The following is a 26,248-nucleotide window of genomic DNA, read 5'->3' on the forward strand; positions in this document are numbered from 1 at the left end:
ACAGCAGCCTGCCTGGGGAGCTCTGTCTCAGATTTTGAAAGGTGCTGGTCCTCATTTCTTATGGTGTGTGTGGGTGTGCTGCAGGCTGCCCAGTGGGCATCTGAGGCATGATGGTTAGAGGCTGAGGTGCTAGGAGCAGTTCTCTTTATTAATGGCTAGAAAGTCAGGATCACCCAAGGAAGTCACTGAGGGGCCACAGCATTAAAGGTGTGGGGTTTGGAGAGATAGGAGCAGGGCCCACCACTCACGTCCAGAACCCAGGGGGCACAGCTGGTCCAAGAGGTGGAGGCATTGGTCACTGGAGTCACGAGGGTCAGGACAGGCACCTGGGAGTGGGAGGAGAGTCATAAACACTCTCTTCTACACTACACCCAGCCTAGATGGGCCCTACCGAGCCCCACTTTGCACCCCCTGTGTCCACTCCTTTGGGCCCCCCAGGACTCACTGAGAGGCTGAGGGAGTGTCGGTCCGGAGGGTAGCAGTCATGGGCTAGGGCTGGGAGTCGTGGCCAGTGTGCAGGGCCTGGGAGCCCCAGGGCTGATGCCCTGGCTGGCGTAGTACTCCACCACCTGCCGTGGCACCTCAGCCAGGACACACTTGGCGAGTGCAGAGGGGGCAGCCTAGGGTGGGGACAGTGATGTGGTTAGGGGTGGGAGGAAGAGTAGGGCAGGCAGGGTCAGTTGAGGGAGAAGTGGGGCTTCAGGGTGGTCAGTTAGGCTCCAGCATCCTTAGCAGGACATCAAATGATGGAAGACGAAGGTCAGATTTGGGGGGATGAGAAGCTGAGGAATCCTTCAGCTGGAAGGGGCCCAGGGGACTCACATCCTTGAAGTCTCGGAAGGGCACAAACTGGACAATGTCTCGGGCTGCAGGCACCCCTCGGGGGCAGCGCAAGGGACCGTCGTCGCCATCCAGCAGCCGCATGTCAGAGAAGTCAGCATTGCCCACGCCCACAATGATGATGGACATGGGCAGGCGGGAGGCACGCACGATAGCAGTGCGAGTCTCAGCCATGTCGCTCACCACACCGTCAGTGAGCACCAGCAGCACCGAGTACTTCTGAGGGCGAGCAGAGAGGGTAGAAGGGTTGGCTTTGTGTGCAAGGGCATTGACAGCGTTTCTACCCAGGTGCAGGCCCTGGCCCTGGCACCACTTGAAGACACATGGGGTAGCTCCTGTTTGCCCACCATGTCTTCCTACCGTGGCTTGGCCGGTGCTCTGCTCCCGCTGGGCCGGCTCAGCCACACGGTTGATGATGGGGGCCACGTTGGTGGGGCCGTAGAGCTGGATCTGGGGCAGGCAACGACGGTAGGAGGCGATGACCCCTGAGATCTCTGTGGGTGAAGAGAAGTTGAGAAGCTGGCAGAAATGAGCAGGGCCTCTTCCTGACACTCCTTAAAGCAAGGAAGTGCTTCCAGGTCTGAGGACTGCCCTCCCCTCGAGTTCCTTCATTAAGCAGTGGGAGAGTTGGACGGTCCCTTGGTGGGGAGAGTTGGGGGCAGATGCTGGGCCTCAGCCCTGGAAGCCTCACCTGATGAAGACAGGCCTGGGATGGGTGGAAGGGACAGGAAGCTGGGCCCTTGGGAATGGAGTCTGTGCTCCTGTGTGGGGTGTGTCTAGGGCGAGGTGGGGCAGGTGAAAATCTCCCCTTTTACCTTCACATTCAGGATTTTCCGGGTCAAAGTTGATAGCAAAGTCATGGGACACCTGCGAGGGCAAGGCGGGAGCAGTGAGGGCCTGCCTTTTCTTCCTGACTGACACGCCCCCCATCTCCTTCCTTCCCTCACATCTAGCCTACCTCGAAGTTGGGGGGGATTCGAGCCCCAAAGCCAAAAGCTGGGAACCGCTTATCACTGGGGAGAAGAAAAGGCTGTGGAATCCGTCGGGCAAGGCCTCCCTGCCTGTTCCCTCCCGCCCCACTCCCTCCTACCTGTCATAGTCCTGGCAGATGCCTCCCACTGCACGCAGGGCCTGCAGGTAGTGGTTGGGCTGTCGGGGGCTGAGGCAGTGCAGGGACTGGCTGCTCCTCGGGTCCCCATTGGAGGCGGTGAAGTCGATGGCCACCTGGGTAGGGGTGGGAAAAAGGTCATGCTGCAGCCATGAGAGCCACCAGATTGCCTAGGCCAGAGCTGGGATCTGTAGGGAGGACTAAGATGAGTGGGGGCGAGGCTACAGGTAGCCACATAATGATGGGGGGTGCATAAGCTGACAATGCAAAGGCTCGTGAGCAGCCCAAGTGGGGGCAGTGGAGATTCTGGGCTCCTTCCATTCACTATGGACTCAGCCCCTCCCTCTTGCCTGTGTGCCCTCCCTCTGAGTCTTTACCGTGAAGCTGATCTGGCAGCCACCCATGATGTAATCCAGGAAGGTGTGTACCTTCTCCACCTGGAGGTAGGGAGAGGGGTAAGGTGAGGGGATGGGGTGGTCCTTTGAGGAGGGAGCATGGGTAGGGCTTCTGTGGGGAACATGGGGGAGCCAGAGTTTTTTGGGTTGCAGTTGGGGGTGAGATAGGGCAAGGGTTCCCAGTTCCCAGAAGCAGAGAAACTGGTCTTTGAAACAAGGGAAGGGTTGAACCTGAGAGTGTGGTAGGGGCAGGGGCTGGGGCAAGGCTTGAAGCAGGAAGTGAAATTTACCGTGCACTGGGCCAGCACTACCGTCCCTGAGCTCTTGTAATTCTTCTTCTTGTCCCGATACTTGGGGTTGATACAGTCCCACTGCATCTAGACCCCACCCCACAAGTTCAGGGTCACAAATCCATCAGGTGACCCCTCTTTCTCCTTTCCAGCAGAGCCTCCCAAAGCAAGACCCCCATGGCTCGGTCCTTCAGCTGAGCCCAGGTGCTTTCCACCCTCTCCACTTCTTATGGAAGTCTCTTCAGAATCACCCCCAGGACTCTCCCCGGGATCTGGGTGGGGATTCTGGGGGTGGGGTATTTGTGGCACCTCCTGCCCAGGGTTTGCCGTCCCTTCCTGCATCTCCTGGAAAGTGCTGGTGAACTCGCCGATGAAGTCATGCTTCCCACTGGAGTCATAGTCATATACCAGGAACTGAGAAGGCAGGGGGAGGAGTAGGGTCAGGTCGGAAATGCTCTGCAGTGTTCACGGTGAGTAGGGGGACTCAGAGGCAGGGGCCTCACAGTCTTGAGGCCCAAACAGACATCCTCAACCTGCCCAGAGAAGCCACCTGCTGAACTTTGTTCTTTGGCTCAATCTGCCAGGGACTGATAAAAGGCACACATGTGGGAAGTTTAACATAGAGCTGTGATCTGTTATTTATCCCACAGTGGGATGTGCTTATCACATGGGGGAGAGGAGGGAGGCTTGCCACAAGCAGGGGAAAGGTCTTAGATAGCAGACTGGCTGCTCCAAGTAGGCGTGCTTGCCTGGCTGGGACTTCACCTTGAGAGGTCGGTGGACATCACAGCTGCACAGGGAATGCAGGGACAGGCGAAACGGCTCCCAGCTGGGGTTCAGGTTGTTCTTCACCACCTTGGAGAGGCACCAGGTGGCTGGTCAGCTTCTGTCTGGGTTTTCTTACTTTGCTCTCCCTCCCTTCATCCCCATAGCCCCAGGCACCAACCTCAGTTCTCCAGACCAGCTGATCACTTTGGTCCCCGTTGGTCTTATAGATTTCCATGAAAGGGTCAGACTTGCTGAATAGATCCTGAAGATACAGGAGAAAGGGTCCCTGAGGCTGCAAGGAGGGTGGGGGATGGGCTCACACTGGGAAAGGAGCAGGCCTGGGCTCCTGGGATCTGTCTTGAGTGGGAGGCCTGGGACTGACCGGGGAGTTGGGGGCCTGGACTCTGGGATTCCAACCTTGTTGTCCAGCTTGTGGGCTCTGAAGGTGAGTTGCACATAGTCGTTTGTGCCAGAAACCTCCTCAGCCACGATCTGCAAGGGGGATGCGAGTGGCAGGACTCCTCTATCCCTACCACAAGGGCCACCCCATCCCCTTTCCCTTAGGTGGGGGTGGTCCTGGGCATGATGTCACCATAGGTGTCCATGCAGGGGCATTGAATACCTGGACCAAGGGTGAGTACAGGCGATCTTGCTTACCGTGATGGTGGACTTGCCCGCAGTCTTCCCATTCTTCAGCAGCAATGGCTTAGTGATCTTGGTTTGTGACACAATCTGGGGATGGAGGTGGAGGGAGACCCAGCTGTGACAACCCCATCTGCCTTAGCCACGTACAAGGGATGGAATAATAACTGCTCTGAGTGTCCACAAGGGTTGGAACTTTGACTTGGGCTAGGGTTGGGTTCAATTTTTACAGTAGTCTGAAGAGGGAAGCACTCTGACCACTCCCCCATTTTTTTGATAGGAAAAGTAAGACTCAGAGAGGTTAAGTATCTTTCCTGAGGCTGCACAGCTAGTGAATGGCAGAGATGGGAGCCAAGGCTGGGTTGAACTAGCTCTAGAGCTCATGTTTTCTCTCATTTCGGTGTCCAGAGGCAAAGCTGATGGAGGTAGGGTAGGGTAGCCGGGGAGGCTGAGAATGCAGACCTGGCCCAAGGTGCACTCTGTAGAGCCGAGGAAGGTATCATTTCGGGGGCTGGTGGCTCCATCCTCGGCATCGAACACGTGGAACTGCAGGGGCTGCTTCTCCTCAAAAAAATACTCGAGGGCCAGCACCCGGGAGAAGACAGGGCTGGAACAGGAGCGAAGCACCTCCGTGCGCTCTACCTGTGGTAGCAGTTGAAGGGAGGCAAGGGTTCTCTGGGAACCAAGGATACTTTTCCCTGCCCTGGACTACCCTAGTCATGCCAGCTCTTCTTGGGCCCCCACGTCCCCAGCAACCAGCTCTTCTCTTCCTAAGCTGATCCCTGAGCTTGGGGTACTGCCTGCCCACTGGACCCTCAGTCCACTGGGCTATCATGAGGCCTTTGGGAGCAACCCCGCTGCCTCTGGGGCAATCTCAGTCCCCTCCGGGACCCCATCTCCAAGGTTACACAAGTGGCCTCGAGAAGGCACTGCAGAGTCCACATATTTCCCTACAAGGCTTTCACTGCTCCCACCCAGCCTCCCTCCTTCCCAAGCTTAACCCAGGTTAGTTAAGGAGAAACCTGAGCTGCTCTCACCTCCACCCACTGCTCATCAGAGTAGAGCTTGAGCAGCACGCAGGGATGGGGTTTGGTGAGTGTGTCTCGGTCCAGGAGGCCATGGCAGGACACCCGCAGCTCCACCCGAGAGGCCCCCAGCGTCATGGTTGGGGGCTCAGGCACCCATCCCATCTCAGGGTCCGACATGTCACTGTGGGGACAGAGCAGGTGTCCTTGACCCTGGAAAGGGAACACCTGCCAGCAGAGAGGGGTCTACCCTCTGGGGTCCCTGGGCCCCACCCCCCTTAACCTTCTTCCCTAGACCCGGGGGCCTCACGAACCTCCTGCTTCCCCTGCCCTCTGCTCAGCTTCACCAGAGCTCTGAGCAGGGGAGGTCAGTGGACCTGAGCCTCCCACTCCTGCACAGAAGCCCTGTGCTGCTGGCCTAGGTATGCATGGATGGGGCTGGAGAGGGCTGAAGGGTTGGGGTGGGGATGTTCCTGGCAGTCTTGGCTCCTAGGCCATCGATTGATCTATACTTTCTGCGGCCTCAGCACCTTCTGCTATTTCCCGACTGGTGTTGGAGCCAGCGCTGCACTCAGTCTTGGCACGAGGGAGCTAAACTAGGGCAAGGGGGTGGGGCAGGGGGTGAAGAGGCCCCTGGAGGTCTGAAGAGGATGGGTCTCAGAAGTGGAGTCTGCAGTGGGCAGGAGACAGGTTGGAAAGTCCCCTGCTGGGGTATCCCTATCCACCCCCTGCCCCCATTCCCCTACTGGCTAGCTGATGGAAAAGGAGGGGTGGTGGGCTGGGAGGCAGGACCAGGGCTCTACTGAAAGCTCTTTCAGGCTCCTGGCAGGAGCTCCAACTATGACAAGCCTCACATCCCTCCCCACCTCCCCTGTTTTCACACTTCTTGGCAGCACTGGCACTGTCTCTTAGCGACAGGATTTTTGGGGAGTCGTGGCTCCCTCCATGCTGCCCGTGGGATGCACGCATGCCACCTTCCCCCAGCAGTGCTACCAAGCCTCGGGCTGAAGCAGGCAGGGGTATGCCGGCCCGAGTTCATGGCCGGTCAGTCCATCTATCTGTGTCTGTACAGATCTCAGGGTGAGGCTGTCTGATCTCATGTCATGCTTCCCCGAATGAGTGTGCATTGGTGTGTCTGAGTGCCCCACCTTCCGTGTCAGTCCCCCCGTGTTGTGTGTCCATTTCCAGGAGGGTGTGACAGTTCCTGTACCTCCCTCAGAACTGGGACCTTTCTCTGGCTGGGTATCTACCTCCCCACAATGTGTGCCTTTCTGGATATGTGAGGGAGGGTCTGGGCTGGGGGAGGGAGATCTCTGCTTTCCAGCCACAAGTCTCCCAGTTCTTGGGGGGTCCCTGAGATAGGCAGGGGCTTGTGGTGGTGAAGGGATTGGGCAGGGCTGGGATCTCTCTGTGGGCTCCAGGATACGTTGTTATGGAGACTGGGCCAAGCTGGGCTGGGCTGGGGCTGGGCTGGGGAGGAAGGGTGGGCTCACCTGGGCTCTCGGTCGGGGGCTCCTCTCTCCGGCTCTCTGGCCCTGGCCCTGACTCCCTTGCTGCTCCAGCCGCTGGCGCTGGCTCCAACTCCGGCTCTGCTGCTATTTATGGGGCCTGGATGGGGAGGGGTGGGGGGGGCGCAGCACCAGCTCCCCCCGCGTGGATGGATTGGGAGGGAGAAGAGGGAAGGGGCAGGGCCACAGCCTGGGAGGGAGCCACAGAACCAGGGGAAGAGGGCGGGCTAGGGGTGGCTTAGAGGCAGGACCCCTACAGACACAGTGACACACATCTTCCCCTTCACACCACACCCACACCCAGAATTACAGAGATGCGCACATTGCAGTGGTGCATGCATACACATTCACACAGAGAAATGATGGCGACACATGCACCCACGACTCACAGGCTCACACATATCTTGACACACACAGGCGCCAGTACATAAACTCACTGTGACACCATGACAGTTACAGCCCCCGGCCGATACACATTGGGAAACATACCCCTTCTCACATCACTTTCAACATTGTTATACTAGCTAAGGATATCTGCAGTCACATAGACAGGAACACCGGGCTGTCCTTGTCACACATGTACTCACTCACACTAACCCGGAATACAGCAGAATGTAGATCTTCCCGTGCTCCTTAAAAACCATCACGTACCTTGCTGAACGTCATAGCTTTGAGAATGACGTCCAGTTCCCTAGCCACCATTTTATAAGGAGACACAGGAAATGGACATAATTGCTTAAGGACACCCAACCTCATATCCTGGTCACATGAGGGCATGTGCTGAAGGACTGACTCCCAAGGCTTCTTCCCGGTGCCACAATATACCCAACACCCCCGGAGATTCAACCTATACGGCCTTACTCTTGTGGGAGGGGCTGTGCCATGCACAGATCTTAAGGAAACAAAACAAGTCATTACTGGTGAAATCAGTAATTAAGGGAAGTAAGCAGTTGCTTGGGGAGCTGCAAACCACATGTGAAGACGTTTGGGCACATTGTGGTCTGCGATGAGTATGCAAGAGCATTTACTTTCACCCTCCATCCCCTTAAGCTGCTCATGTATTAATGTAGCAGCCATTTATTGAGCATCTCCTGGGTGTCAGGCACTGTGCCAGGTGCTGGGGCTACCCAGGTGATTAAGACACAGCCTCTGCCCCTGGGGGAGGCAGATGTATGTGGAACAGAGAGACAGAGAGAGGATAAGCCAATACACATATGCAATTAAGTGTGACAGGTGCAATGTTACGGACCTGCTCAGGATGCAGTGAGAGCACGTTAAGGCAGGGTGCGATATGGATGAGTGGGGAAGCCATCAGGAAGGGCTTCACAGAGAAAGGGCCTTTTGAGTGGGATCTTGAATGCCAAGACAGTATTTGCTAGGACACCATGGGAGGCAGCGACTTTAGTTGTTGACCTCATGCCACAGAGACTTCTGTTCACCTGCAAGCCACTCTGCTATTGAGATTTCTCACTAGTGAGGGTGCCCCCAGGACGACACAACATCATGTAATTCCCCCATTAGTGTGCATGCGCATGTACACACACACACACACACACACACACACACACACACACACACGCACGCACTGCTCCCCAGTGTCCCTCTGGTACACTGGGGCTTCCAATCCTATTACACCCCCAAAAGCTGGACAGACATTGGTGTTGGTTTCTGTCCTTTTGGTTCCTTCTCCAGGGAGCTCAGCCCTGACCCTGTGCATAACACCCACCTTGACTTGGGGACTTATCAGTCCCCTTCCCTCGACAGTTCTCTGTTTTTTTCTCCTGCTCCTCTAAGAACCCCAAGTCTATCCCTGTGGAATGTTTCTCACTTTTCTCCACTGTGGCCAAGCTCCGAGGGTTTGTGGCAAAGGAGCAGAAGGTGGAGGCAGTGAATGGGGAAGATAGCAGAGACTCGAGGCAGGCAGTGATTTTGTTTTTTTATTCTATACAAGTGGGGAGAGAGTCCCTGGGGATAGAGGGACAGAGATCCACCCTCCTGGGGGAGGAGACAAGCCCCCACCCAGAAGCTCTCTGCAGAGAGAGGCATCGAGGCAGGCATTGACAGCCTCCATCTCTCCAGGTGGCTCCCTCTGTTCTAGTCCCTGTCTCCAGCTCCCCCATGCCTGGTCCTGCCATCTTGCCCCTGTAGGACAGGAGCTGGCAGGAGGCCCTGGGGGACTGGGGGTGGCTAGGGGTCTGAGTCCTTGTGAGGCACATGTCGAGGGCTGAGGAGGGTGTTGTGGCAGTTGTCAGTCTGTTCCTGGCTCACTGGTTCCTGCTGGGGACAAATCCAGGGAGCCCTGTTTCCTGGGCAGGGACAGCCAGCCACCTGGTGTTGGGGCTTCGAGGGGTGTCATGTTGGACAGATAGGTGGGAAGGGGGACTTGCCCTCTCACCACCAGCACCTGTGGGGTCAGGAGGCCGTCTTCTATCAGGTTCCAGCTTGTCACAGGACTGTGCCCGCCGTGTCCTCTTGGGTTTCAGTGGGGCAGTCCGCCGGCCTGGATCAGGGAGCCCTGAAATAACAATCAAGGCAGGCCTAACACAGGAGTGGGGGTCAGGCTGGGATGCTCATCCAGGCTGTGACTCCTGGTTTCACTCATTCCATGCTCTGGAAGAGGACCTGATGTGGGCAGCAAAGTCCTAGAGGTGCCCTGAGCCCCCCTTTCAGCCAGGGTGGCAGACCTTGGACTTCGGGCTCCTCTTGGTCTTGCTGTGATCCCAGCCTCAGCTGGGGTTTGTTGCCTCCTGGAGTTACATCCCCAGCCTCAGCCTCCTCCCTGACCCCTGGCTCCTGGGGAGGCCGGCGGCCCCTGGGCACAGCCACTGGCTTGGGAGGCCGTGGAGCTAGAGCAGGGTCCTGTAGCTGGCAGAGGAAGGAAGATGCTGGGTCAGTTAGTCCCTTTGCCTCATCAAAGTGCCTCCCCCACCCACCTTGCTGGCCCCTCACCTTGGCATTCCTAGCTGGAAGTGTCCTCTCTGGGAAGAGGGTCCCCTCCTTCTCCTCTTCCCCATCTTGGGAGGCTGGGCTGGGACTCTGGCAGCTGTGGTTGGGGGCACTCTCTTCAGCTGGGGATGAGAGAGAGGAGAAGCTGCAGGAAAAGGCATTCTTGCATAGCTCCTGCCCCTGTCTCCTCTCTCCACTGAAGCCCTGGAGGCCAGGACTTTCTCCCTCCAAGCCCATTTGCTCCTATCCCATTTGCTCCTATGTCTCTGCCTTTTATGTACCTTTTTTTTTTTTTTTTCTAAGATGGAGTCTTGCTCTGTTGCCCAGGCTGGAGTGCAGTGGCGCAATCTCGGCTCACTGCAACCTCCACCTCTCGGGTTCAAGTGATTCTCCTGCCTCAGCCTCCCGAGTAGCTGGGATTACAGGCACCCACCACCACGCCCAGCTAATTTTTGTATTTTTAGTAGAGATGGGGTTTCACCATGTTGGCCAGGATGGTCTTGATCTCTTGACCTCGTGATCCGCCCGCCTTGTCTCCCAAAGTGCTGGGATTACAGGCGTGAGCCACTGCACCTGGCCTTTCATGTGCCTTTCTATGTCCACGCTCCTTAGCCCTTGTTTCCCAGGATCATCCTGAGGCCATCACCTCTGGAGGGGACTCTGGCCTAATTGTCCCTCTTGCAGAGCAGTGCTTGACCCCTTTCCTGCTGGGGCAGAGCCAGGGCCCAGGGCCTGCTGGGTCCACAGGCATGCTGCCCATCCAGGCTGCAGTGCCCTGGGGGCTCTGCCAAGGCTGCAGCCTGGCATTCCCAGAACTCTGTCTGAAAGTCTGATTTAGATGGAGGGGTGCCCTGGCACACTCATCCCCCACCCTGGTGGCCTTTAAGCAACATGAGCCTGTGGGTCTGACACTGGAAAGTGTTGTCTACGTGTGCATCTGTGAGGTGTTTGTGCAGTGGGGCAACTGACTAACTGACTATTGCGGTTTCCTAAATGAAAGATGGAGCCCTACTTTGGGGGCTTTAATTAGCCTGTGCATGGGATGGAAAAAATCAGCAAAGATGCCCCCAGTGCTGGGTTGGCCTTGGAGGAGGAGGCAAGGGCACAGGCACTCCAAGTCTCAGGCTCGCCTGGTTCTGCACTACAGGGGAGAGAGGGGCAGATGCAGAATGGGTGGGATGGGACAGTGGGGAGCATGCGGCTCAAGCCAGACCAGCCAGCTCAGCTCTTAGCTCTTTTCAGCCCTTACGCCCTAGCCTGGTGATGGGAGTGGAAGAGGCTGAGGGGGTGTCACCATTAACAGGGAGATTTTGTTTATGTCAGTATTGCTGGAGGGTCATAGTCCAGGCCTTTGGCAACTGGAGTTGATGCTGAGCTGACCAACTTTTCTTTAGTGACTCCCTAAGTGGAAGGTGCACTGAGGCCAGCAGGAGGGAAGTGTCATGCCTGGGATAATCCCCTCCCTTTTACTCCTCCAGTCATGGGGCCAGAAAGTAAATGACTTGTGTAAAGTTGTGGGTGGCTGAGAAGGACTAATACTGCAGGTTTCTGACCTCCGAGGCAGAGCTCTTGCCTGTGTTTGGGGCACCTTTCTGCGTGAGCTGAGGGTGAGTTGATAAACGACTTCTGGAGGAGGCTGGAATGTGTGAGGTGGGCCTGGCATAGCTGGTGCTTGCTGGCAGTTTGACTTGCCCACCCTCTTCCCAGCAAGGTGCAGAGAGAAGCCTTCTCTACAGAGGCTGCCACTGTGCTGACGGTGACCAGAGGCTGCACCTGCTCTAGAGAATTCACCAGAGCCATCCACAAAGCATTGCTCCTGTCTGCTAACACTGGAGAAGCCGCTTTTGTTCTGTAGACGCTTTCTTTGGATTGGGTTGTCTCTTTTGGATGTAGCTTTGTAAATATCCTTAAACATTTTCACTGTGTTGACTTCTCATTGGCCCACCTTGGCCATACATTCCCCAGCACAGGGGCCATGGGCTTCTGTTTCTCTGGACACACCCTGGGCTTTCAGTACCGCTGCCTGAGAAGAGGCTTTCCATACCTATGTGCCACGTGGCCTCTGCTCGGCGCATGGCACTGAAGCTTGGTTTGGTGCTTTGGGGTGGTGGTGGGGGCTTCCAGGATCCAGGCCCTGGAGTAGAGAGAAGGGATGAGAAAGAGAGAAGGAGAAAGGAAAAAGGTAAATTTGACCCCCGAGAGAGGGGTCAAAGGAAGGGCTTGAATGTGACTGTTCTTACCTGCATCATCCGAAGAGCGCCGTTTCTGCCAGGCCTGGGTGCTGCCCTCCTGGTCTGCGCCTGGGCCCTGAAAGAACAGTGGGTCAGGTCGTAAGAAAGTCTCCTCTGTGGCAGGACTGCAGGTGACAAAGGGCTTCTGCTCTAGCATCTCCCATGTCATTCTCCTGTCATTAGTCCCTAGACACTTAGACTGTTTTCCAAAGAATGGCACCCATACCTCCCCAGGGGCACAAGAAATGACTTACACAAATGAGTATACTTCCATCTTTATAGTTACACATGTATTTTATGTGTAGTAGAAAAAAACATGAGTCATTCAAAAAGCCTGTGATTTTAAAGATGACAATGCCTAGGTCTAGCCTAAGTTAAAAAAAAGTGAGTTAATTTAAATAAAAATACGATGTAAGTAATAATTCAGGTAAAAATCAGTCGCAAAGGTTATAATCAAGTCACCATGGCTTGGGAAACAGAGCTCTAGAGATAAGTATTTTTATAACCCCTCATTTTACAGTAAAGAAGAAGAAGTTTCAAGAGGTTAAGTGACCAGTCCAGGGCTCCATGGCAAGTGTGTGGTGGGGGCTGAACAGCAGCTAACATCTTCTAATGCCAAAGCATCTACTTTCCCTACTGAACCACCAGGGATGAGGGAGTGGGAAGGAGAGGGTGGTGGACAGGTACCCTCAGGACCCACAGTTTGTTGTCCCAGGCTCCACTCACCTCTCGTTTCCCATCGAAGCTCCAACCCTTGGCTCTTTCCAACCCAGGAAGGGCAACACCGTGAACCCGTGGCTGCTGTGCTATCCCAGGGGCTGGGCCCCCCTCCCCTGGCTCCGACACCTCAGTGCCCTAGAACAAGGTCTCTTATTTATTAGCAGTTCCCAGTGGAAGGGAGCTCCCCAGGCTGCGAGGGAGTTGTCAGGAGGACCCCTGCCTCACTGAGTCCCCAGCCATGGGGAAGCCCTGCGGAGACCCTCTGAAGAGTCCTTCCAACACCTGCATTCGCATATAGCACTCCCAGTATGCTCTTGGCCACTGGGTCTTAGTCCACTCTCAAGGAGAGGAGAATTGAAACCAGTGTTCCTGAGAACCCTGGGTCCTAGCATTTTCCCATTAAGCTTGGGGTGGGGTAGGAGATTGGGTTAAGTGTGGGGCAGGAAAAGGGGAAGACACAGCACCCCCTGCCTCACTTACCATCTTCCTGCAGAAGGAAGGCCCCCGGCCCCCACCAAATCCAGGCAGGAGGCCGCTCTCCTCCTCTGGGCTCCAGCAGGGAGAGGAGTTATTGCCGAGGCTTGGGGGGTCTGGGCTAGGGGGGCTCTCCTGAGTCGGGGGAGGGGGTGGGGGTGGAGGGAGGAGGAGTCCAGTGGTGGGGGACCCCGGCCCCCTGTCCCCCTTGAAGCTCCGGGGCCTGCGAAAGTGAAACAGGCCCCGGCGCCTTTTCTTCTGGAGTGGAGGCAGCGGTGGCTCTGAGAGTCCTGGCCGTACGGTCCTCAGAGTCCGGGGGTAGCTGGGGAGAATCAGGGTAAGTTAGCAACAAATGCCAGATGCAAGTTCAATCCTGGGTCTGATAAACCTGCTTTCCTCTCATCTGGTCTCTCCTGCTGCACTGCAGCCCTTTCCACTTCGTTCTCAGGGAGATGACGCCCTTGCCCTTCCTGTCCCGTTGTAATCCTCCAGCAGCCTTTCCCACAGACTGACTGTTTCTTCCCCGGCACCTCCCCCGCATCTCCTCTCAGCTTCTCCAAGTGACCCGGCTCCTCCTGGACAGACCCTGGGCAGTCTGCAGGACAGTGACAGTGAATACTACCTCCCAGGCCTCTCAGCATTAATGGTAACCTGTCCCAGGGCTGCTCCCCACCTCCCTCTCATCCACTGTGGTGTTTCACTCTGGCCTCATTCCTCCCAGCTGTCCTGAGAAGATGCAGAGGTCATGGGCCCTGAGGGCTGGGTGGGGAAGGATGACAATGTGGGGAAATGTCCCACGGAGACTGGCTTTGGGGACTGTTGCTATAGAGACTCCCGTGGGAGGTGGGAGGACACAGGAGCCCTTCTAGGGCCTTGGGGCCTGCTGAAAATGGGAGTGTTTTTAGGCATCACACCTGGAACTTTCCTCCATGACCCTTCGGCTGAAGAAGTCCTCCAGCCCCTCATCCAGGCGGGTGGCCATCCCATTCTCTTGACGAGTCCCAGGTGCTGGCATCTGCTGGGAGGAAAGTCCCATGGGACATCTCATCTAGGTCAGGAAGCCCCACCTCCCATCCACTCAGAGCATTCCCCTTTGGGCTTGGACATTTATGGACATTTAGACTTCAGTTCACCCAGTGTTTCCTAAGCTTGGTGGCTCTTGGTGTTCTTGGTGGCTCTATCCTTCACCAAAATAAGAATGACACTGCCCGGCAGACAGAGATTTCTTATCTGTGACAAGGTCTAGCTCTTATACAAACTGGACAATCCCTTATCTGTTCACTGGCATGCCTGGGCTCCTGCCCAATCCCTCAAGGCTATTGTTTCTGGAATTTGGGTCCTAAAGGTAAAACCCCTGGCTCTGGCATCACTAAGTGAAGGGGATCCTCTTGTGAGGCCTTAGGGACTCACACTGGGCCGACCAGGTCCTGGAGGCGTGGTCCTGGGGGGGCGGGGCCTCCCTTGTGTTTGATGCCTTAGTTTGTAACCATGAGTGGGCAGCTCAGATAGACCTTCCCAGGAGCCAGTAGCTGTGGGCTGGCTGCCCCCGAGTCCTGAGAACCAGCCAGGGGGGATTCCCAGGTTCCCCAGTTGGCTTTCCATGTCCTGAGGGCTCCCGCCTGCAAAGACAGTAGCATTAGAGGGACTAGCAGAGGAATGGGGAGCAAGCAGGATGGGGAGACAGAGAAAAAATCAAGGGAAAGAGGGGCTATGGAGGGTGGGAGTCTGGAGTCCATGAGAACGGAGGCTGGGAGACTCACTGATGAAGGCAGACACCGGCCGGATCTTGCGGCAGCGTTTCTGCTTTTTGATGGCCATGGTGTCCTGCAGAAATGAAGACGAGTGGCAGGGCCAGAGCCATCCATTCATCATGAAACCTTATTTGAGCCCATCCTGCCCCTTGCTCCTCAGAGGGCTGAGGCATTGGGATGAGGGAAGAGGTTGGGTTGGATTGGGATTGGGGGCAGAAGGCCAGGCTCAGGGAGGTGGCCAGGGGAGTCCAGAGCAGTGAAAGGGGACAGTGTTGTGCAGGTTTAAGGGCAGGGCCCCGGTTATTAAGGAGGAGCAGGGAGTGGGGGGCTCACAATGTTGGTCCCAAGTTCATCATCTGTGGTCTCCTCATGGTCATGGTTCCGGCCTCGGCCCCGGGAGGACAGATCCTGCCCTTGGCCTGGGCACCCTGGTGGATCTGACAGCGTCCTTAGCTGGGTCAGGTGCCGGGCCTGGGGAAGGGCAGGTGTGAACAGAATTCCAAGGAAGCTGCCCACCTCCCAGGGCCTTGAAGGGGAGAGTGATTAGAGAGACAGGATAATGTGGGGTAGAGGGTGTGCCTGAGTCAGGCCAGGCTGCAGAAGCCTTACCAGGCTCTTGTGGGAGTGGTAGAGCTCTTGCAGGATCTCATCCACTATGGAGTTGGTTAGGTAGGTGACGACTGAGAGCTTGACTTCACTGTGGGCACAGGTGGGGCTACTCAGAACAGTAGTACCTCAGTTCCTCGCATGGCCCCTGAGCCACTCCCTTTCCCAGAGGCCTGAGAGAATGGCCAGCTGGCCTGGTCTGTCTGCCCATGGAGCGCATGTGGCTGCTGAAGGAGGCAGCCTAGCCCGCGACACTCATTTGTCCATAAATACAGATCTAGTCCCACCCCGGAGCCCCCAGCCCAACTATGTGTGGGGAAAGAGGAATTCGAGGAGAAGAAGGAGCAAGGGGGCCCTAGGTCAGGCCCCTGGAGCCCCAGCGGAACAGAACTAGGTAATTGGGGTGCTGACTAACTAAACCCTGCTAGTTGCTACTGTGAGGGTAGAAAAGACCCTTCCTTGGACCTAGCTGTTTCATGGATATGTGTAGTACTTTTCCTTTGCTTTGGTGAGTGGTGGCACCCAGACCCAGAATGAAAGAGCTCTAGGGGCAACGAAAACTGGAAGGAAGACAGTGCTTCCACACACCCAACTTAGGGACTTTTCTTTGTCCACGCCTCCGAGGAGGCCCTGCTATCCCATTCCTGGTGTATTTGTGTGGGTATGTGTGTGTACACCTGTGTGGGCACAACCTTTGGCTCCTAAACCCCAGCTCAGCACTTAGATTTCTAGGGCAAAGACCAGTCAGACCCTAAATAGCAAGGTTGCATTTGGTTAAAGATTGATCCTTGTAATGGAGATTGTGCCATTCATTATTCATTGCTGATAGCTCTCCAGTCCCAAGTCCCTAAGTGATCTCGGCCAAATCCAGCTCAGCCCCCAGCCCTGCCCTTCGCCTCTCACTCCAGCTTGTTCTGAATGTCCTGTCCTGCTTGCTCCAGCAGTGCCCCTCGGATGAAGTTCCGGGGCACTGTGACACGCTCCGCCACATTGCTCAGCATCTTGTTGTGCCCCTCGGCCACCCGCATGGCCACAGGGCATAACTCCTGTGTCAGGCTGACCATGGACTCCAGGATCACCTAGTATGGGGGAAAGGGAGGCCAGAGGCCCAAGGGGGACAGGGTCAGGGGTGGCACCACAGCAGGGGAGACTATCTATTTCAGCCCCTCATGCTGAGACCAAGGGACCCACCTAAGGTCACAAAACCGTTAGTGGCAGAGTCTTGGACACTAAGGCTTCCCTACTTTCTGGTCAGTGCTCCTTCTACCCTACCATATAGACAGGGGGAGTCAGTCCAAGGATCCAAATCCAGAAGGGGTGGGCTCAGAGTTCAGGGACTAACATCAAAGCTCGCAGAAAAAAATCCAAGCCTGATATTGCAGCAATGCCTTGGTAACGTGGGACTGTGGGTGGTCTCAACTCTGCACATGTCCTCCTGGCCCTCCAGTAGTCTCCCAGCTCTGACTTTAGCTCTGGGCTTAGGGCCTCAGTCAACACTGGGTTCCCACCATGGCTTCCTCCCTCCTCCAGGACTTGCCTGCAGCTCCTTGTCCACAGCTTTGGACACCTCGCTTGCTACTGATTCCAGCCTCTGCCGCACAGGCCCGTCATTGGCCAGTACGTGGCCCAGCTCATAGAGGCTGGGAAACAGCTGGAGAAGGAAGGGGTTATGATTAGCAGGCCAGAACCAGGACTTGCTAGATCTCCGGGGTCCCTGGGCTAGGAAGGCAGATGCACAGGGCAGGGCTGGCATGGCTTAGCATGGTCGCCCTTCTTGGGTTCTCCAGACTTCAGGGGAAGGGTAGCCTGTGGAGGGCTCACCGCCCGGGAGTTCTTGGCATCTTTGATGAGGTCCCGAGCGTAGAGTAGCTCATCCTGCACGGGCTCCAGGGGGCAGAGTCTCAGGGCCCGCACCTCCTCCTGCACTCGTCCACACAGCCGCTGCAGCATCTGGAGCACAGTGGCAGGGGTGTCAAGGGGACCCCTGCTTCCACATCTTCGCAGGTGGGACCCCTTAGGCAGTGCTACTGGTGCTAGCAGTGGTGGAGGTGATGTCTCTGGCTGGCCTGGTCCCCCTTGCTACAGCCTTTCTGAATACTCAGCTGAGCTCCCAGAGTCCTGTGCACTCCTGCTGTTCGCCCACGTATGTTTGAAGCCCATATCTGGCATGCCCTCTCTTTTTGCTTCCCCACATGGTTCAGTCCAGTGACAGGCACCATGCAGTGCCTCTTCATGCTCCCCCCACTCAATTTTCCATCACATCACACCTGTGCCCTGCATGCCCCAGGTATGCCCCCTGTGTCCCAGAGGGAAACGTTTACTTGCTCGGCGCTGCTGGTCACCAGGCCCTGCTGCAACCTGAAGGCCTGCTCCTGGGGGCACGTCTGGGAGTGGTTGTTCCTCACTAAGCACCATTGGATCTGGAGATGATGGGGTTGGTGGGTCAGGGCCTGGGGATGTGGGCTGCGCCCTGCCCCTTGCTGTCCCACCCTGCTTAGGATAGCACCCTGCACCTTCTGCCAGACGTCCTCCGTGCGCTCAGGGGCGCTGCGATAGGCTTGGGAGATGTCGCTCACGGGGAAGGACATGAAGCGCAGCGTGTGGTTGCTGTGGGACACAGGGCACAGCTGGGTGGGAACAGGTGAGGATGGGAGGCCCCTGCCTCCTCTGTTGGTGAGCAGCCCGCCAGCCCCCTTGCTCATCATTTCTCTCTTCCATGGCCCTTCCTAAAATTTCTGTGCAAATAGGTCAAAGGGGCTAGGGTGGGGCAAGAGTAGTTCAGGCCTGATCCAGGCACAGGTGGGCTGGGGACTTGGATTAGGGCAGAAGCATCGTCTACTCACCTCTCCAGGGCCCTTGCGATGTCCAGGAAGCCCAGGGCAGATGTATTGTTCCGATCCCATAGGATAGTTCTGGGGGGAGGGTAAGCACCCGTTTAGCATCCCTCCCCCTGGGTCCCTACTAGGGGCCAGGGACACAATCCTCTTGGGGCAATAAGGATGACTCAGAGATGGTTCTGGGGTTGGGGGTCTTCTGAAAGCTGGGGTCCAGAGCATCAAGGCAAGCAGGGGGATTGTATATATATGGGGAAGGGCTGGGGCTCCAGGTCAGGGGGACCCAGTGTGGGCCCCACCTGAGGGAGGAGTTTATCTGCAAGGCCTTAGACAGCATCTTGGCCCCGATGTCCTCCATGCCATTGCCGCTCAGATCCACCTTGGCCAGGCAGGTGTTGCTGCCCAGGGCATTGATGAGGATGCTGGTGCGAAGCTTCAGCCGGGAGTCTGCCACCGACAGTGACTGCAGGGACTGTGTGGGCAAGGGGGGGTTGGGCCCAGCCCCACAGCCTCCTCCGACTGCAGGTCCCCTCCCAGGCCCAGGCACTCACACAGTCCTCTTCCTGGATTAGCTGCACCAGCTTGTGGAGGATCTCCTCCAGGGTCCTGCAGGGAGGTGGGGCTCAGAGTAGGAGGGGAGGGGCTGGGGTCATGCTATTGGAGGAGGAGAGAGGTGGCCAGAGGTAACACGGTGAGCCAAGAGGATGGGTGAATGATGGGATAAGGGTCTGTGGGCACGGAAAGGGGGCCTCACTTGGCCTTGACATTGAAGTTCTTGCCCAAAAACAGGTGCTTGAGGGACTTGTTCTTGCCAAGTGCCGGCACCAGTGTCAGGAGGTCCGAGTCGAACCCTGGTGAGCAGACGGGAGAGGCCTGGCCTTGAGGCCTGAGGCTGACTGGTGTCCCCTCAGGGCTGCTTCTGCATGCTCCAGGTCCCTGTTCTCCCCGGCCCCAGGGAAGTGAGGCACCACTACTCACCATTGTCCGACAGATCCAGGCTGCCTACACAGGTGACAGCTCCCAGCTGCTCCTGCAAGGCTTGGGCTCCCGCTGAGCGGAGCTGCAGGGACAAGGTGAGGGGTGGAAGGCAGGAGTTGGGGGGGGGGGGGATAGGGCACCTTTAAGGCTTAGGATAGAGTAGTCACACCAGAAATCAAATTCATGCCAGGATCTGGGTGTAAAATCAGGGAGACTCTTTCCCCATACCAGATCCTTCCCTAGAGCTGGTTTCCCCGCCTTAGGCCAGAAAGGCTGCTATTCCTGAGACAGCTTGCTCCTGCCCTCTGGTGGAAAAGTCTGGTATCTCCCACCCCAAAGCTTCAAGGGCAGAGATACTAGAGACTGAGAGTGAATGGCCTCTGGAAAAGAGGGCCACAGACCCCAGACTGAGAGGGGAAAGTGGTGGTGTGGCCAGGTCAGGGGGTCGCAGAGGGTCAGCACAGAGGCTAGATGGAGCCAGGGATTGACTTAGGTCCGAGAAATACACATGGGTCAGAGGCCGGCAGAGGGGTTGGGGACTGACGGCTCACCTCACAGCTGCTGAGATCCAGGTGTAGGTCACTGAGGTGACTGTTGAGGGAGAGGCCCTGAAGCAGCGCCCTGTGAGAGGGAGGTCAGCAGGCCCTCCTTTACCTCTCCCCGCTCCCCGTGGTTCCCTTGGATGCGCCCCCAACCCTGCACCCACCCGACCTGAGGGCCTCCAGGGGCAGCTTTGTGGCTGACAGGTTGACGTGGCTCAGTGTGTAGGCGCTGCTGAAGAACTGCTTGAAGGCCGGCGGGGACTCTCGACCCTTCCTGTGGAGAGACCCCTGGGGTCAGTGAGGGAGGGGGTTGGCCATGTCTTGCTCTGTCCTCCCTTCCCCCTCCTCTCCCACCTGTGGGAGCAGCTGTTGCGAGCCAGGTTGAGGTAGGTGAGGTGGGAGCAGCAGCCGTGGAGTAGGGCACCGAGAAGCTGTAGGGGGAGACACGGTGGGTCTCAGGGGAGCTGGAAGGGGGTGGGGAGTGGCAGGAAAGGACTCCCCCTTCCTCCCCATCGAGGTTCCTGGCTCTTCACTCTCTGTGGTCAGCCTGTGTGAGCCCCACTGTAGATGCCCACTCAGATTGTTGAAGCCTCTGTTTTCTCCCCTATGGAACATGGGCCTACTCCCTGCCTGGCTTACAGGGGCATAGAGCTGCTCACAGGCAGTGGATGTGTAAAGTCAGGGCCACCATTGACTCCTAAGGTGCCTTGTTCAAGTCAGGAAAAGCATCCATTGCCCTGAGGGTGCCAGGGCGCACAGCTGGGGAAGGGAGCAAGGGCTGGCTTTTAAGCACAGCAAGCACAACCTTGTGGCCTGGATAAAGTGCCACACAGGTATGAACTACAGACATTGCTTTATACTTCAGCTGAACCTGAAGTCATCCAGACAGCTCTGTCCACCTGTGTACTCAGGGATGGGGGGTGAGACCGAGGTCCACTCTGGTCTCCCCACATCACCTCGGACTGGCTTCCCATCACCAACTGCTCACCAAGTCGATGACGCAGTCAGTTCCTGACAGGTCCAGGTGCACCAGAGCATTGGGTTGGGCCAGGAAACTGTAGAGGGCCTGGAGCAGGAAGGATAGAGAGGTTGCAGGGGAAGGGACGACGGAGTTTCGCCACCCCCAGAGGCCATGGGGCAGAAGGCCTCCCAGCTCCTGAAGCTTGAGCATGCTTTCTTCAGGGGACTGAGGCTGCTCTGAGGACTCACATTGGCCTCGTCCGTGGCGAGGAGCCCAGGGTTCTTGCTCAGGTCCAGGTATCGAAGGGAGCTGGCAAATGCTGGGTTGGCCCCGAAGGTCTGGCCGAGTGCCTGGAGCCCTGAGCATAGTGGGCACTGGACTGGATTGGCCCCTAGCCCCACCTCTTCCCCTCAGCACATAACTCTTCCCCGCTCCCCAAATGTGGCTCCTTTTCACTCTTCCATCCCTGAGATGGTGTGTGAGTGTGTGGGTGTACCTCTGGAGCTCAACACTCCAGGCAGCACCAGGGTAGGGTCAGAGGTCAGGGGTCCTGGTGTGAGTACCTCGAGGGGAAATGGCAGTCTTGGCCAGGCACAGTTTGGTGAGGCCAGTGGGGAAGCAGAGGAGCTGCTGGCTCAGACTGAAGAAGCCTGGGGAGTGGAGAGAGAAACGGGCCCAGTGAGGGGCAGGGCAGTGGGCGTGGGTGGCACAGAGTCAGGTTGGGGGCTCGAGTAGGGTACAGGCCTTGGGTCAAGGATGGAGGTTTCAGGGCAGGGGCTGGAATCAGGCTGGAGAGCTGCTGTTCAGACCTGGTTGGGTTCTGGGCTAGGACAGGGGTCTGCATTGTGATGGGGACAGGATTCAGGGCTGGGGCTCACCCTTGTCCTCGATGGGGTTGTGGGACAGAGTGAGGGCATGCAGCACACAGCTCCCGTTCTCCCCAAACACCCCGGCCAGCTTCTGGACAAAATCCCTTCAGGGAAGGGGAGGAAGGATTTGTCCTGAGCTGAGCCCCAGGTCCCAGCCTCTGGGCTTCCCCTCCTCCTCTACCTGCCTGCCTGGCTGGGGCTGCAATGGTCAGAGGTCCCCACAACAGGGGAATAGCTCAGGGCCTGCCGGGGAGCTTGTCACCACTCCAGAGTACCTGGGGGCATTCCACACCTTAGGAAGTTGTGCTGAGACAAAGGTCAGCTTTGGGTCCTCAAGACTGGAGCAGCCCACCCTGCTTGGTAGTTAATGGAAAAAGAGGACAGGGCATGGAACATCCTGGGGAAAGGCCATGGAGCTGGGGGTCAGGAGGCTTGGGTCTGAGTCCTAGCTTGATCTCCGAATTGCTTTGTGCCCTCTTTTGGCCTTGGTCTCCTCTTCTGTAAAGAGAGGCACTGGATAAGATAGTCCAGAGGCCTGCATCATGCTCTGAGGTTCTGGGACCCTAAAACTACATTAAGGGTGCACTACTGCCCAAGGAGGAGGCTGGCCTCACGTCTTAAGCCCGGCGTTGTCCAGCACCAGCTCTTCGAGGCTCCCCGACTTGCTCAGGGTATGTAGCACCTGTTCTAGCACTTCAGAGCCCTGAGGACAGAGGGGGTCTTGTGATCAGGGGCCAAGGGGGACACTACTCCTCCCCACCTCACCAGCCCCTCCTAGTTCCTACCAGTCGCAAGTCCTTGCAGTAGAGTTTGGTGAACCACTGGTTGTAGGCCAGGGCTGCTACCATTAGGGCCAAGTCTCTGTGGGGATATGGAAGTGGGCAGGAAAGTGGTGAGCAGGTGGCTGGGTCAGAAAAGAAGAGACCAAGGATAGGTAATTGGGCTGGGGAAGGCCTAGATGGGTAGATGGGGATGGGATGGAATTGGGGAGTTAGAGCTGGGGCTGTGGGACCAGAAGGGTGCTCCTGGGAAGGGCTGGGGTTGGGCTGAAGTTGAGAATTTGAGGGTGGAGTCTCTGCCCCATCTGCTTACCGGCTCTCCAAGTGGCTGAAATCCAAGAGATTGAACTCCCGGTTATCTTCAGCATGGTAGATGGTGTCCACATCCTTGGAGAGGTGGAACTGGCTCACACCTTCCCCACTTCCTCCTTAGCCCCCTCCCTCCAGGCCCCACTTGTTCCCTATGGGGTCCCTGTCCAACGTACCCATTGAACCTCCTCACGGCAGTGTAACCCATTGTAGTCACACAGAGCAGCGTAGGTCTCAGAGAAGCCACCTGTGGGGCAGGAGATAGGCTGGTTCCACGAGGGTAAGGAGATGGGGAATAGGCTTGGATTCAAGAACAGTCAAGTTCACTTTAATTGGCAGTGCTCTTGGTTCTTGCTATGCCGTGAACTTCCTGAGGTCTGGGAGCTGGGAGTCCTTAGGGCAGGCAAAGCAATCCCACGCAGGCAACACCCAGTGCACAAAGGGCTGTGGTCATGGGCCAAGATGGTGGAGTGCCTACTTTCCTCATATCTGCCCCTGCTCACCGCAGACACTGTGGGTGGTAGATGTGGAAGTCTCAGAGTTGGGGGATGTGTCTCGGGGCCCCTCTGGGGTGTCTGCGTTTCCACGCCGGATCAAACACCTGGAAAACAAACAAGTCATTCCAGAGAGGGCCAGAAGGAGGCTCTCAACTCTTTCCCCGTTACAGCTCCTGCATCCCAGGAAAAACCAGGAGTGGGGACATAAGAGCTCTTCTCAGCCCTGGTCCAGGGGAAGGAGGAAGGGAAGGAGAACTCTCCCTCTTATCTAATGCCTTAAGAGACCCCTCATTTGCCACTCACCCAGGGCCAGGGCAGACCTTGGACAGGGCAGAGCTCACATGTCGTGTCACCTGGTCCACACTTTCAGCTGATGGCAGCCGCATGCTCACCATGCCACGCTCCGTCTCCACCAGGATCTGGGGGAGAGGAAGCATCAGAGCCTCAGACTCCCTCCTCTCTGCTCCTTCCTCCAGCTGGCCCAGTAGTGGGGCCCAGAGCCCTGGTACTCACCTGGTTCTGACTGAGCGTGTTGAAGGCACGGATCTCCAGGACATTGAAGGAGCTCTCCACCTAGGAGGGATGGAGATGCTCAGCTCCTGGTAAGGACCCGGGTTGCCAGGCTCGGGAGGTAGGGAGAATGCTAGGTGCTCTCCTGCTCCTCAGCCCAACTCACCTTGGCTGGGACTTTCAGGGGGAAGAGGTGGAGGCGCCAGGAGGTCAAGGCCTGCAGAGAGAGGAAAAGAATGTCGGCGGTTCATGGCAGCTTCTGGGCCCTAGTGGCCCTGCCCTCCTTAAGCCCTTCAGCTCTGCTCTTGGATTGTCCCCCCAACCCGATGCCCTACCCTAGACTTTTGGACATCAACACAGTCCAGCCCTGCCTCCTCCCCCCAGGTTTTGTCTCTTCAGTGTCCACCCACTTCTGTCTCCTCTGTCCCCCCAGCTCCCTGCCCTCTCCTGGCCAGCTGCCCTTGCCAGCCACCTCCTGCCTCCCCACATGCCCAGTGCCCTCACCAGCACTCGGTCCTCAAACTTCTTGGGTTTTGTCTCCAACTTCACACGATGTTGTTGGAGCACGGCGCCTTGGCTCAGGCACCTCCGGATACTGTCTGAGGGTGAGTGGGAGCCTGCTCAGAGCTTCCCCTTACCCTGGCCACCTCCACCTCCCAGAGCTCTCCAGATAGAGGCAGGGTCAGGGTCAAATGGGATGAGAGAGAAACAGAGAGACAAGGGAGGACAGGGACAGAGGCCTTTCCTGCTTGGGTGACTTTTCACACTCTTTCTTTTTGGCTTTTGTCTTCCTATTAGAGAAGGAGTAGAATATGGAGAAAACTCTGGCTCCTGATGTCCCTGAGTCAGGGGACGGTTGCTGACTGTCTGTGGGAGGGTGTGTCTTACACTTCTAAGGGTGTGAAGAATTTCCAACCCATGCACTACAACAGCCATTGACACATACACAGTGAGTCAGTGTGTGGGGGTGTGGGGTGTCCCTTTGACTATATTCTAGGTGGTCTGGGTGTGAGTGTCTGCCTTTACTATGAGAGTGTGCATGCCTCCTGGAGATGTCAGGGAGTCTGAGTGTGGCATTGGTGGGGACAGGTAAGTGTGAATGAGTATGCTGTGGAAAGGGCACAGAGCCAGACAGTTCCTCCCTGTGTGTTGGGCGGGGAGAAGAATTAACGTTTAAATGAGACCCATACCATCTGCTGGCAGAACCACCCAGATATAGTGTGTGTGTGTGTGTGTGTGCGCGCGCGCGCGTGTGCTGGGGTGCCATCTCTGTGAAGATGTGTTTACACACGTCTCACGATTGTGCTGTGTGTGTGTGCAGGTGTGGGAGACCGCCACGGTACAGCATGCCTCTGAGTATCCATGAGCATCCTGCGCTTTGCGTGGGCTAGCCTGTGCTCCCGTCTCTGGGGGTCAGGGTTGTGGCAGTGCTGGGTGGCCGGGCCTGGGTTTGGGCTAGGTCTGAGAACCATGCAAACCGGAGCAGCCTTGATGTGTGGGTGGTGGGTAGCTAGAAGGAGGCAGGCTGGGACGGGGGCTGTGGGAGGCGAGCCGCAGAGACCCTCCTGCTCTTGGTTTTAGCTCCAATCCAGGGCCTCTTCCCTGACTCTCTTCTTTGCCCCACTGGCCTGGGCGCTGCCCAGCTCCTAAGGGGCTCTTCAGGGCCAGTTCCGGGGCGGGGCCGGGAGGAGGGAGGGTGTTAAGCCACGCAGCGGTCAGGACCAGGGGCAGCTCCCATTGCCGGGAGGGGCGGGCTTGGCCCCGCCCGGCCGGGAAGCGGGGACTCTCCGGAGGGGAGACTGGACGCTTCGCCGAAGGTGGGCCAGGAACGCCGAGAGTCAGCCCCAGAGAGCGCCAGGGAACTGCACCTGTCACCGAAGGGCGGGACGGGCGGCTCCGGGACAGGAAGGTCCCGACCGGGTGAGGCGAGGCAGGCAGCGGAGGATGCTCCGGGGACAGCGATGCCCGGACTGGGATGCAGGGGCTGCCTTGGAGCCGGGATGCATGGGGTGAGGGGTGTGAGACACCGGGCTGGGGTGCACCGCGGGGAGGAACGCGCTGGGTCTGGGATGCTCCCGGACGGGGCGTCCCGGAGACCGAGGCAGCCTCGTACCTTGCAACTCGCGGGTGAGCTCCACGCTGGGCTTGGCCATGGCGGCCGCTGTTGCTGAGGCTGCTGCAGAGGAGCCGCCGCCACCGCTGGGGAGCCGCAGCACATGCTAGACCCGGCTTCGGCAGGGCCCAGGCGCTGAGCGCTGCAGCAGCGGCCGAGCCCGCTCGGGTCAGGGGCGGCTGCTTGAGCGCTCCTCCCCCGGCCACGGAGCGCCGGCTCCCCCGCCCCGCCCGGAGAGCTGCCCGACTGAGCATGCGCGACGCGCGGCCGAGCAGCGTGAGACCCCCCGCGCGCGCTCACGCGGACCCCTCTCGCCGGCTCCCGCGTGAGCGGGCCGGTGTGCGTCGCCAGGTGTCCGGGCCTTCGGGGTAGGGGGCAGCGTCCCCGCTTTCCGTCTACTATTCCTCGGGCCAGTGGGCAGAACCCATTTCTTTTGTTTGTGGGCCTGGGCAGCTTGCAGGGCGTTTCTCTATTCCCCACCGGCTCAGGACCTGTTCAGCTTGTCCTTGCTGACTCGGGAGGGAACTCGGGACCTAGGGCCATGCCAGAAGG

General features: G+C 57.6%; 2 protein-coding genes and 1 long non-coding RNA gene across 7 annotated transcripts; 1 reads left to right on the forward strand and 2 right to left on the reverse strand.

The window, feature by feature from the left end:
- Positions 1-127: 127 nt before the first annotated feature.
- On the reverse strand, positions 128-7,220 carry LOC105477841 (copine 6). The gene is given in 19 exon segments (XM_011734655.3): positions 128-326; positions 446-620; positions 823-1,059; positions 1,201-1,334; positions 1,656-1,707; positions 1,799-1,853; positions 1,931-2,064; positions 2,326-2,385; positions 2,634-2,720; positions 2,943-3,047; positions 3,399-3,488; positions 3,580-3,663; positions 3,819-3,893; positions 4,059-4,133; positions 4,506-4,685; positions 5,081-5,252; positions 6,562-6,676; positions 7,174-7,192; positions 7,194-7,220. Coding segments are annotated over 18 exon segments (1,839 nt in total). The 3' UTR covers positions 128-326; positions 446-482.
- LOC139364333 (uncharacterized) lies at positions 5,900-11,439 on the forward strand. Its single transcript, XR_011625990.1, has 2 exons — positions 5,900-6,148; positions 11,230-11,439. It is a non-coding gene; the product is annotated as an uncharacterized lncRNA (long non-coding RNA).
- LOC105477842 (capping protein regulator and myosin 1 linker 3) lies at positions 8,500-25,882 on the reverse strand. 5 transcript variants are annotated; one of them, XM_011734660.3, is made up of 40 exons: positions 25,697-25,882; positions 24,088-24,182; positions 23,750-23,800; positions 23,587-23,646; positions 23,377-23,492; positions 23,080-23,177; positions 22,753-22,823; positions 22,581-22,654; positions 22,274-22,349; positions 22,103-22,191; positions 21,498-21,592; positions 21,183-21,269; positions 20,868-20,977; positions 20,647-20,724; positions 20,013-20,089; positions 19,828-19,932; positions 19,668-19,737; positions 19,117-19,198; positions 18,893-18,989; positions 18,690-18,744; positions 18,438-18,610; positions 18,148-18,216; positions 17,818-17,911; positions 17,626-17,724; positions 17,126-17,254; positions 16,842-16,955; positions 16,208-16,383; positions 15,308-15,395; positions 15,032-15,169; positions 14,708-14,771; positions 14,358-14,566; positions 13,862-13,962; positions 12,954-13,269; positions 12,480-12,608; positions 11,763-11,829; positions 11,567-11,656; positions 9,526-9,644; positions 9,261-9,441; positions 8,981-9,091; positions 8,500-8,850 (listed from the first exon to the last, which is right to left on the reverse strand). In XM_011734660.3, the coding sequence occupies exons 1-40, from the start codon at positions 25,734-25,736 to the stop codon at positions 8,825-8,827; spliced, it is 4,119 nt and encodes a 1,372-aa protein (XP_011732962.1). In that variant the 5' UTR covers positions 25,737-25,882; the 3' UTR covers positions 8,500-8,824. The 5 variants fall into 5 exon arrangements, with proteins under 5 accessions (XP_011732962.1, XP_070956507.1, XP_011732961.1 ...); XM_071100406.1 differs by having other exon boundaries at positions 8,500-8,853; positions 25,697-25,880; XM_011734659.3 differs by having other exon boundaries at positions 13,862-13,965; positions 25,697-25,880.
- Positions 25,883-26,248: the final 366 nt, after the last annotated feature.

The sequence above is a fragment of the Macaca nemestrina genome, chromosome 7, assembly GCF_043159975.1.
Source record: "Macaca nemestrina isolate mMacNem1 chromosome 7, mMacNem.hap1, whole genome shotgun sequence".
Taxonomy (NCBI): Eukaryota; Metazoa; Chordata; class Mammalia; order Primates; family Cercopithecidae; genus Macaca; species Macaca nemestrina.